At 48.9% G+C, this 12,301-nt stretch overlaps 1 protein-coding gene across 3 annotated transcripts in view; it reads left to right on the plus strand.

Moving 5' to 3' along the window:
- TMEM255B (transmembrane protein 255B) overlaps positions 1–12,301 on the plus strand; it is a 60,161-nt gene that overhangs the window by 4,488 nt on the left and 43,372 nt on the right. For all 3 annotated transcript variants that reach the window (XM_024231034.3, XM_054529315.2, XM_054529314.2), the window contains exons 2-3: positions 5,964–6,106; positions 8,945–9,007. In XM_024231034.3, the coding sequence (XP_024086802.3) occupies positions 5,964–6,106; positions 8,945–9,007 (206 nt within the window). The remainder of the gene's footprint in view (positions 1–5,963; positions 6,107–8,944; positions 9,008–12,301) is intronic.

Here is a 12,301-nt window from a genome sequence, read left to right on the forward strand (position 1 = left end):
TACATACCTTCCACTCTAAAAGCAAAATGCTCTATGGTCAAATGTATTAATGTGGATTAGTCTATTAGTGTTTAATAATGATAACTTATTATTAACTAGTTTTATCGTTATTAGAATGCCTTGATGTTTAAAAATAGCATCTAACTTAGATTTTCTTCTGACAAAGAACTTTAAACCTTAAAACAATACTTGGAGCTGGTCTTTTTAGTATATGAAACATTGGTGTATCTGGGGTAGGGTTATGGGTCTTTTTGTTTGGAGCTGGTTTTTTACTAAAATGTATGAAGCATTGGTGTGTCTGGGGTTGGATTATGGTCTTTCTGCTTTGGTGTGTCTGGGGGTGGGTTATGGTCTCTGCTTTGGTGTGTCTGGGGGTGGGTTATGGTCTTTCTGCTTTGGTATGTCTGGGGGTGGGTTATGGTCTTTCTGCTTTGGTGTGTCTGGGGGTGGGTTATGGTCTTTCTGCTTTGGTGTGTCTGGGGGTGGGTTATGGTCTTTCTGCTTTGGGGTGTCTGGGGGTGGGTTATGGTCTTTCTGCTTTGGGGTATCTGGGGGTGGGTTATGGTCTTTCTGCTTTGGGGTATCTGGGGATGGGTTATGGTCTTTCTGCTTTGGGGTATCTGGGGGTGGGTTATGGTCTTTCTGCTTTGGGGTATCTGGGGGTGGGTTATGGTCTTTCTGCTTTGGTGTGTCTGGAGGTGGATTATGGGTTTTTCTGCTTTGGGGTATCTGGGGGTGGACTATGGTCTTTCTGTTTTGGGGTACCTGGGGGTAGGATTATGGGTTTTTCTGCTTTGCCCTTCTTTGTTCACTACCCTGGGCATGTGTAAAATCAGGACAAAAGAGGAATTGATGGCTGAGTGATTACCGTTTTACCTGGGATTATTACGTTGACACCATGACTGCTGTCCCCACTGATTAAATGGAACTCACTCTTCTTTTTGGGCGTTCCAGGCCTGGTTGGCAGGAAGGCCGGATCTTGGAACCCTTCCAAGCGGTGAGACCTCCCATGCTTTGTGACATGCCCCTTCCTGGCTCTGTGGAGGAGAGGAAGTGGGTCTGAGGGGCAGGGAGAGCCTGACCTCTAGCCTTGCGTGTCTTCCAGGTAGGACCTGGCGTGGGCACAGGCTCCTGTGGTTCAGCTCCTCCAGCTAAGGCTGGGGAAGGAGCCAGGAAGGGGAGAGCAGGTTGGGTGGGAGAAGTGGGGGCTGGTGGGGAGTGACAAGGTGATATTCTGAGATATCCTAGATGGGCTGCACCTGAGGAAGACTAGAATTAGAAAAATCAGCGCACTTGATAGCGGAGAGGTAGCTGTTGGCCCATTCAGCTTCACATCTCAGAACTCCTTGTAACTCCAGTGGGAGAAATGCTGGTTAAGAATAACTGCTATGCCATCTTAAAGTTAACACCACCCTGATGATTAGCATATGCATTACATTTACAAAAACCTATATGAGAGCCCACGTATCATGTCTCACTGGACGCTTATCACAATCTCAAGAGGTGGATAAGCAGGTGGTTCTCATGATTTCCATCCTACAGGTCAGGAGACTGAAGTGCCTTCATTCATTCTGTACCAGGAGATGTGTCTATGTCAGGTCAGGAGACTGAAGTGCCTTCATTCATTCTGTACCAGGAGATGTGTCTATGTCAGATCAGGAGACTGAAGTGCCTTCATTCATTCTGTACCAGGAGATGTGTCTATGTCCTCATCTGAGCCCCAGGAACTGGTGACAAACAAGAGACAGAGCTCTTGGCTCTCACAGGGTTCTCTTCTCCCAGGCTCAGGGAGATTGAATGGCCGCCCAAGACCACACAATGTGTCTGGACAGACCCAGAATGGTTTGGGTCCAGTCCCTGTAAGCTGCCTCTGCAATAGAAACCTATTGGTAGATATTTTAATTAATAGTTGGGGCACTTAGGAGCACTTTAATTTTCACAGTGCACGTAATAACAATATTTCCGGGACAGGAAAAATCAAGGAAATTATTCAGGTGATTTTAGTTATCTTTCTTCTAAGTGAAAGCCCCTTTCTCTTGAAAATCTGACCTTAAAATGCTTATCTCTTATGCTAATTATAAAGATATCCCACCTTCTTTTCTTGAGTTTATTTTTTTGTCTCATTTTTATGCTGTGTCATGTATTTATAAAATGTATTTAAGGTTGGGAGTCTTCTTTTTGTTATCTCTATTATATCTGGAGTCAAAATATCACCATTGTGTAATTGAATGGCATGATTTGCAACCATTGCTCCCGGTGCCCCATGTGAGTTCTGCTGTCTTTCTAGACTTGTATTAATCTAGGAATCTGTGATAGGAATGCTGATAAAAGGGTGGCTCATACCTTCTGCTTTTTATTTTGTAGCAGATGGGGGGGAAGTTAGACTCAGGAAAGAGGGGTAAACATAGCAAAGTTAGGTTGAAAATGGTTTGTAGGAGGATTTACGTGGTTTCAGAGGAGATATGTCTAACTCTTCGCATAGTAATTAGCAAGTCAGCATGTTACCAATTGACTTGACAAGGGCAGTTAGCCCAGTGGGTCTTGCTGGGCCCCCACTCTTCCTGCCAAGGAACCGAACAGAGCTTCTGGCTTTAAGAACCAGAATCCAGTCATGGGGTTCCTGACAGATGGACGCCCACAGGAGGCTGGGACAGGAGCCCCACGGAAGGTTCTACCTGTGGGTCGAAGCAGACGCTGAGTCATCTGGTTAATTATTTTGAGCATAATATTATATGTATGCAGTGCATTTAATTAAGAAAAATTGCACAACAAAATCCTTTGAGAAGGACAGCATTTGTCTGATAATTTTCTCAAATACTTAGTCCCATAAAATTTAGTTTTAGAAATTGTATTGCTCTTAAAATACATTTAAACAGTCAAAAGATTGGAATGGGAGCCTAAGGAAAAGCAGGAAAGGCCGAAGCGGGAATTGCGTGAGTTGAAGGCACCTGGCATTTGGCTGCATTGGCAGGTGTTGCATGGAGGCTGGTGAGGGCGACCTGGAGCCTCTGGTCATGATCAAATGAGATAAGGAAGTTAGGCTGCTCTGAAAATCGACACACTGCCCAATCCCTAGATGGTGTTATCATTAATATGATTATTTTGTGTAATTCCATGATAGCTGTTTCATTAACTTCCAAAATGTGGAATTGCATATATTTTTATATTTCGTGTCCATTTTAAAAAAGTTTACCTACCTTTCTAAAATGAATCAACCAGAACGGAGTTTCACCCGCGGGAGGTGCCTGCCTTCCTCTCGTCCACTTGCTCCCAGCGTGGCTTTGCCGTTTCTCACCTCGACTTCCCAACAGAGACCCGGGATCTGTTGCCATCGCTCCTGTCTCTCGGGCAAACGACCATGAACATATAACCTTTCAGGTTTTTAACAGATTGCAAGATTTCAGTGAAAAAATTACTATAAAACATTGTGGTCCTAATTTAAGAAACAAATGTTTTAAAAAGTACATAGTGCATTGAAAAAAGACCATAAGATTTTATACCTACCTGTTAATTTGGGTTACCATGAATTTTATTTTCCCTTTTGCATTTTTCAGTACTTTATGAGTGTTCTATAAAAAATCACTTTGCTCTTGTGAGCAGCATAAAAATCACACTTTCCAACATATACCCACTGTCTTCCTTTTCCTTGTACGAATGTCGTTATCATCTTCCTAACCTTTTCCAGTCCAACGAGGGTTGGCTTTTAGTTCAGAAATACCACGACAGACATGGAGAAGAACTGTGCGAGTTAGACGTGGGGAGGAGGAAGGAAGCCTGAGGCTGAGAAGTGAGGGACTGAGAGGCGGAGCTGGAGGAGGCCTTGGGCCATGTGTTCTGGCTGGCAGGTGCAGCGCTGGTCCCCTCATGCAGGGCAGGTGTCGGATGCCTGGGCCTCACTCACTTGAGGGGAGTGTCCTCCCCAACCAAGGACAAGAAAGGACGTGCTCCACGCACACGGGAAGGCAGGCGTGGCCTGGGATGAGATGGGCCGGGGCGTGGGCGTGGGACACGGGGGCACGGGTTGGGGCTGGGGGAGCATGACTTTAACAGACACTGGGTGACGGATGTGTAGGTGCCAGGTCCTGGGCCGCTGGCGTGGCCTTGGGGCTCCTGGTGCTGTGCCCGCCCCTGCACCCACCTGCTTGTCACCCCTCTAGGCTTATTCAGCGTGACCCCTGCAGAAGCTGCCTTGGGGACCCGGAGGGCACAGGCGTGGCCCTGGCTGCAGGGACCCCGCACCCCAGGGCGTGTTCCTGAGGCTGGGTGTGGGGATTGCTCCCTGGCCCGCACTGGGCTGCAGCCTCTGGTGTCTCAGGAGGGTGGCTTTCAGAAGGAGGGCCTCACTCCACACCCGTGGTGCTGGGCTGAGGGGTACACTGTGCCATCACCAGGCCCCCCAGGGAAGGCTCTGCCCTCCGCCCGCTGCGTGTGGGTGACACATCCGGAGCGCCCTGTCCCCAGCTCTGCTTAAGTTTTCTCCACTGAACTTGGCCTTTTCCAATGCCTGCAGCGTGTGCCTCTGTCTGTCTGGCGTCCCCTCTGCCTCTCACACGCGAGGATGCTCTGCAGGGGCAGGGGTAAAGGGGTGACTGTGGAGAGCACAGGGGTGAGTGCGGCTACTATACTCCGTGTGTCTATGCAGTAACATTTAAGTGAGGCCTTCAGGGAGTGCTGGGAGTGTCTAGCTGGAGACAGCAGGTGCAAAGGCCCTGTGGATGCCAGAACAAGCCTGCCTCTAAGGAGGCAGGAGATGGGGCAACCAGGGAGAGGCTGAAACCACTGCCTGCGGCCTGGAGTATAACACCAAGGACAGTGCCACTGGCCGCCTCGGTGCAGTGGGTCCAAGACGGGGGCAGCCTGGCTGGCTGGTGGGAGCCGATAGTTTATTACGTTGGCGAATGGAGTGATCTGGTCCCCTCCAAGGTGGAAGGTAAAAAGCGATTTAGGATGAGATTCTTGGGACAAATGTATCTTTGCAAGGGTCAAGAGGCAGGCAGGGTGGCTGTGCCGGGGGCTGTGCTGAGTCCCAGAGGGCCTTGAAGGAAGGCCGTGACCAAGGCCACGCCCTTGCTGGGTCAGCTGGATAAAAACGGCTCTCTTAGATCAGCAGAGCAATTCTGCATCTGCACATTGATTTATAGTTTTGTGAAACTTATTTCTGAGGACCTAACAATCCCTTCCTTGGGTGCGATAACCTTGCCTTGCCATTGAGCTCTGCTGATGGGATTGCAGAAGCGTAAATCTTCAGATGTGGACCTTCTAGGGTGTGGACGATGTCTGCATGGCCGTCCTCGCTGCCGGCGGCTCTCCAGTGTGCGGTCTGCTTTCCCCGCACACACGCACTTACACATGTGCACACACACAAATGTTGATTTTCAAACTCTTGGAGTAGGAAGACCTTACCATGGTGTTTTAAATCCCTTATTTTGTTTGGAGTCACACAGGGATCAAGATGATACAATTTTCAAAAAATAAAACAAAGCAAAACAGATGGCACAGCTGGATGGCTGCTGTGTGCGTTCCTCTCTCCCCGCGCCTATCCCCTCTGGGTGCGGCTGGGATAGGCGGGTAGAGAGGGTGTGTCTGTGAGGGAATGGTGGTGATAAAACAGGAAACAAAAGATGCTCCTGTCCTCCTGGGGACACCAAGGGGAGAAAGTCAGATAGAGGAAGAGGCAGCCAATAGGAAGGAGTCCTTTCTAGTTTGCTTTCTTGAGTTCTGTGACAGTTAGAATTAGGTTTGGCCACAAATACCAGGCTATCCAGTATAGTGGCTTATGGTCCAGAGATTTTATTCTGTTATCTAATGGAGGTTGGGGGTGGTCCCCTGAGGTGGGCCTGGAGGCAGGCAGGGATAGTGCATCCCAGGACCCCTGGGTAACGGAGCACGGCCCAGAGCCTGCCGGGCTGACGCCCTCCTGAGCCTGAGTCCTCACTGACAGGTCCTCGCCTTCCTCCCCACAGAGGGGCTTTCGAGGAGGAAGAAGACGTCGCTCTGGTTTGTGGGGTCTCTGCTGCTGGTGTCCGTCCTCATAGTGACCATCGGGCTGGCTGCCACCACCAGGACGGAGAATGTGACCGTGGGGGGCTACTACCCAGGGATCATTGTGAGTGCGCCGAGCGGGCGGCCTGGGCAGGGGAGGGCAGGGTGGTGTGTGGCTCTCTCAGGGTGGAGTCCACGCCAGCTCACAGGGCTGGGGCTGAAGGTGGGGAGGCTTCGATTGGTGCTTGTGGTTGGCAGGGTTACGGCCCCCACAGACATGCACATCCCAATCCCCAGGACCTGGGACGGTGGCAGGTCCAAGGCAGAGGGGAATTCGGGTTGAGGTCCAAGTTGACCTTAAAATAGGGCCACGTGCCCTCCATTGTCTGGGTTGGCCCGATGTGGTCACAGGGTGACCAGAGGGCAGGAGGGGGGCCAGAGCCTGGCGACAGGAAATGTCCAAGGTGGAGGAGGGGCCAGGAGCTCAGGTTGTCCAAAAAGGCCGGACAGAGCCTCCCCCAGCGTCCTGGAAGGATTTTACCCTGGGGGACCAGGTCGACCATCATAGCCCATGGAAGGGGAAAGTAACTTTAAACGATTCCTACCAAGAAGCTGTGGGTCAAAGATCGTATTAGTGACATAATCGTGTGGGAAGGGCCAGAAGGTGGTGGTGCTGACCTCATCCACCCGTCAGGCCAGATTTTGGACAGTAAGGCGGCGAGATAAATTGATGGTAACCTAATTGGCAAGAATTGGTCACCCAGATTCAAAAGTATCAAGGTTTTTTGAACTATGAAATTACATCCTCTGTCATTAGTAAAAAAATTCTCCTAAGTGCCTGCATTCTGCACAGTGAACCTCTGTTGGAGTGGCTTGGATCAGCTGCAATGCCCTTCACATGCCCCAGAGCCCGGTTGCTATGTCATAAAGTGCTAAAGCAAGATTTTAAAATGCGGCTTCTTCAATCTCATTACTCTCCCCTAAAGTACTACCAAGATTGGTAATAATATTGATGACAATCAGCAAAGATGAAAGATTTTTGGCACTCAGTATTTAGAAATATTTTACAAATATTGTTTATTTCAGTATTATATTTTCCTTTGTTTATATCTTAGGGTGTGCCTTAGACATCTACACTATCTACCTGTGTATAGTTTATGAATAAACATATACAAATAGTATCTGTGCAGAAAAAGCTTTATCAGTAAAATTGCAAGAGGCCAATGGTGTGGGGACCTTGGCCTCATGTGAGGGGTTTTTCTGCTTCCTGGGCAGAAAGGGGAGCCCAGAGGGCAAGCGGCTGTGAGGAGGGACCTCCAAGTGATTTGCAAAACATCAAAATCAGCCTTGAGTGGTTGGTTTTTTTTGGTTTGTTCTCAAGCTTATTTAAGAGCTCCCTCAAAATAACATAATCAAAAACATCAATGGCTAACGCTCAAGCTATGCTCTGTAAAGAATCTACTTTCTGGGCTATGAATTAATGCTGTGCTGACCAGATTGAAATGACCTGTAGCACAGACAGTTCTGAAAGCAAACTAGGGAGATGACAAATAAAAGCAGCTTCAAGGAAACGTGGCTAAGAGTTACTTCTGTGGAGACTTTCTGCCAATGTAGAGACTTAAAAAGCTGATCTCAGAAGAAGCGGCCAGAACATGAAAACATCTCAACATTTTCAAGAAAGGTGTGTTTTTTTTCAAATCCCCAAAAAATAAAACATAGTGAAACAGATGTATTTTAATACATGTATATCGAAGTGGAATTTTGATATTTTTGAACTGTGGAGTTGAACTGCAGTATTTTGAAGCTCAGCACGTGAAGAAATATTCCTGTTATCCCTGGAGAATTCTCAAACCATTGGTGAAAGCCACATGTGTACGTGTCTATCACCACAGACACACAGACACAATTACAGAAAAGGCAAAACTATTTACATAAAGAAGTCCGGTTTCCAGTGCATTAAACTTGACACCACAGCCCCAGGAACTCCAAGGCTGTGCCGGGCAGGCCACCCCTTCCAACAGACACTCACTGGGAAGTGTGACCGGCCCAGCGCACCTGCGTGTGAGCAAGAGCTGTCTTAGGCCTCGGCACGATTGTTCGCAGCTCCATGTTGTCTGCGGGAGGCACTTTTGCCGGCTGCTCTGAGCCAGATTTTCGGTGGGTGCTGCTGAAATGCATCTTCTTCACACTGATTTTAAAAATTCCTCTGCCAGGTGGGCATCACCTGCCAGGACAGGCCCCGGGTGGAGGGTGCGGATGCCCGGCCAGTGGCCTCTGTTCTAAGACAGCACAGTCCCATGTCTATTTCCCAACATCCCGGCATCATTCTGCCCAGAGCTGGGGCTTCCTGTAGAGCAAGGGGGCTCCGCCAGACTCCTGGTGGCCTGTGCTGCAGCCCGGGGCCCCCTCTGTGCCTGGCCAAGTGCCCTTTCCCCACACCTGAAACCTCCCTGCTAACGGCTTGCCCTGCTCACTCTCCCGAAGCAGCAGCCAGAGTTAGGCCATCTAAGCAGGTGTCACAGGTGGCCCTGGTGCCTGGCAACCCTTCTTTTGAAACACGGCTGTAGTTCCCTAATACCTTACCCAGGAGCCATGCTCAGGGGCACCTCAGGCCTGGAGAAGACGGGACAGATGGTGGTGCTTGGTGGCCCTGGGTCCCCGAAAAGATGTTGTCTCTGGGGGAGGAGTGGGAACTTCTCTTACCCCAGAGTCACAAGCCAAACAGATGCATCATTAAAAACCTCTGAGCAGAGAAGACAGGACGGGTGACGTTGCAGAGACGCCCACCCAATGCCAGCAGACGCACCTGCTGCTCAGTGGTTGAGGTTCTTGAGGTGGGGATGTCTGGCCTTCATCCCTGGATAAAATGCGTTTGAGGGCGGGATTATTTGCTTTAAATGTCAGTGTTAAGCTTCCAGGCATGTTAATGAGTGTTTCTCTCTCGTTCTTCCTTTGGTTTTAGCTCGGCTTCGGATCTTTCTTAGGAATTATTGGCATCAACTTGGTGGAGAATAGAAGGCAAATGGTAAGAAAGTACATTGCTTCTTTCAAACATGGGGTGGTGGGGAGCATGAGTCCCTCATCAGGGGATGGTACAGCTGCACTGGGGCTCTGAGAAGAGTCAGCCCTGCCTCCCCAGCACATTGGTGTCTACGGGACCAGCTCTGAGGTTCCCGGGCTGTGGCCTGCACAGTCCTGGATACAGGGTTCAGCGAGTACCATTCACACTTTAGTCTAAGCGAGCATGGCCCTGGGTTGCTGGTGCATCAGCCTCATGTGGTGTGCAGCCACCAACAGTGAGGCCTGGGAAGCTCAGAGAATGCATGAAGTTTGGGACGGAGGTGGCAAATTAAATTAAGTCCTAGTTTGTAAAGTTCAGGCAAAAACATGTGCATAAGCCTCTCTTCCTTTTGAGCCAGTGGCTCTAGAGTCTTGTTTTTCGTCTGAGTTTGGTTAATGTTTATCTTGCCCAGACTAAGAGGAGAGGTAAAGACATAAAACCAGGAGGGAGCCCCCGGTTCACACGGCAGCAACGCAGAGTGAAATCTAGACACTGCCTGTCCATGATGTTTGTGGCTGTATGCGCGGCAACAGCGATCAGGTTCAGCTGGAAGTCTGTTTTGTTGATGCACTGTTTTGGGGACTGTAACTTTAAAAACAAAAACTGGCTAATTTTGTCAGTTCATGGTGGCAGCCAGGATTGAATTTTAAGAGCAGGGTTTAGAGGGGAGGTGGTTGGGCCATTTCTGCCTCATCTCCCAGTTGTTGCCTCAGAGCAGGCTGGAGTTCTCAGCCTTCCCTGCACCAGCTGTCATGTTACTGTATCATCCAGTGTGCAAATGACCTGTGTCAGGCCCCCAATCCCTGCCTGTTCCCAGTTCCCAGGCCGAGAGGGAGGGTGAGATGGCTGGGCCGCAGTGTGTGCCCTTGGAACCCTGTGTGTTAATCTGTTTTCACACTGCTGATAAAGACGTACCCAAGACTGGGTAATTTACAAAAGAAAGAGGTTTAATTGGACTCACAGTTCCACGTGGCTGGGGAAGCCTCATGATCACGGCGGAAGGTAAGGAGGAGCAAGTCCTGTCATGTGGATGGCAGCAGGCAAAGACAGAGCCTGTGCAGGGAAACTTCCCTTTGTAATAACCATCAGATCTTGTGAGACTTACTCACTATCATGAGAACAGCACAGGAAAGACCTGCCCCCATGATTCAATTGCCTCCCACCAGGTCCCTCCCACAACACATGAGGATTCAAGATGAGATTTGGGAGAGGACACAGCCAAACCATATCACCCCACATGGGACCCAGAAAACTCCCACTGCTGCCCAGGAAACTGACCCTTGGGCAGATGGAGCCTGATTGTGTGAGGGTGGGAGGTCCTTGGAGGGTTTGGGGGTGGCTGCAAAGACACTGGGATTCTGGTGGAGCAAAGTGTTCTGTTCTGCATATTAGACAGTGTGCACTGCAGGGTGAGCTGCCGTTCTTGGCTAGCAGTTGCAAAGAGGTGGAGAGATAGGCCCGGCATTTCCTCTCCCACCCACCCCCTGTTGTTGGCTCCCGAGGGTGGGCATCACAGCTGACCAGGGTGGGCAAAGGCCTTACACGCACTAGTCTGCAGAATGGTGTTGGAAACAGAGGCCACCTTTGGGAGCCAGCAGCCCCCGTGATGGTCTCTAGACAGCATCTCTTCAGAGTCTGGAGCTGCTTGGTGCCTGCAGGGAGTTGGGTGGGCCTGAGGATGGAAGGCCTCTTGAAGGCTTTTCTATAAGATTTCCCCAAAGAGGCAGAAGCTGGGTGTGAAGCCGGGCTTTGGCGATGCACAGGATGGGTGGACAGTGTGGGTCTGTTTTTCTTTCCTTTTAAAAAAATGGCTTTAATGAGATATAGTCCACATTCCATATAACTCACCCATTTAAAGCACACAATTCAATGGTTTTTAGTGTATTCACAGATGCATGAACCATCAGCACAGCCAGTGTTAAAACATGAATCACCTCAGCAAGAAACCCACACCCTTCTCTTAGCACCCTACCTACCCAGCCTAAGCAACCAGGAATCAACTTCCTGTCTCTGTAGGTTCCTACTCTGGGCTTGCCTGCGGAGGGAGTAATGTGTGATATGCGTTCTCTGTAGATTCCTACTCTGGGCTTGTGTGTGGAGGGAGTAACGTGTTATCTGCGGTCTCTGTGTCTGGTGTCTGGCACTGCGCATTGTGTCTTTAAGATTCCTCCGAATGTCCTTGCTTTCTATGGCTGAATAATAATCCACTATATGGGCAGGACACGGTGGCTCATGTCTGTAATCCTAGCACTTTGGGAGGCCAAGGTGGGCGGATCACGAGTTCAGGAGTTCAAGACCAGCCTGACCAACATGGTGAAACCCTGTCTCTACTAAAAATACAAAATTAGCCGGGTGTGGTGGCACATGCCTATAATCCCAGCTACTCAGGAGGCTGAGGCAGGAGAATCACTTGAACCTGGGAGGCAGAGGTTGCGGTGAGTCGAGATTGAGCCATTGCACTCCAGCCTGGATGACAGAGCAAGACTCTGTCTCAAATAATAATAATAACAATGATAATAATAATAATCCACTGTATGGATGGGCCACACTTATCCGTACACCAGTTGATGGACATTACAGCTGTTTACACCCTTTGGCTGTTGTGAATAATGCTGCTGTGAACATTTGTACATAGGTTTCTGTGCGAAAATGCATTTTCATTTCTTTTGGGCATGTACCTAGGAGTGGAATTGCTGGGTCATACAGTAATGCTGTTTAATCATTTGAGGAACTGCCAGACTGTTTTCCAAAGTGGCTGCCCCATGTTACTTTCCCACAGACAGGCATGAGGGCTCCAGTTTCTCCACTCCTTCATCAGCACTTGTCACTGACTGTTTGAGTCTAGCCATTTAATGTGTGTTAAGTGGTATCTCATCGTGGTTTTGATTGCATTTCCCTGATTATTAGTGATGTGGAGCATCTCTTCATGTGCCTATTGGCCAATTTGCATATGTTCTTGGAGAAATGTCTGTTCATTTCCTTTGCTCATTTTTACATTGGGCTGTCTTTTCCTGTTGAGTCATCAGAGTCATTTATGTATTCTAGATACAAGTCCCTTCTCAGATATGTGATTTGCAAATATTTCCTCACATTCTTTACATTGCCTTTTCACTTTCTTCATGGTGTCCTTTGAGGCACAAAAGTTTTTAATTTTGATGAACTCTAATTTATTTTTTCTTTTGTTGTTCATGCTTTTGGTGTCATATCTAAGAATGTTTTGCAAATCTAAGGACATGAAGATTTACCCCTAGATTTTTC

This window comes from Pongo abelii, chromosome 14, assembly GCF_028885655.2.
Source record: "Pongo abelii isolate AG06213 chromosome 14, NHGRI_mPonAbe1-v2.0_pri, whole genome shotgun sequence".
Lineage (NCBI taxonomy): Eukaryota > Metazoa > Chordata > Mammalia > Primates > Hominidae > Pongo > Pongo abelii.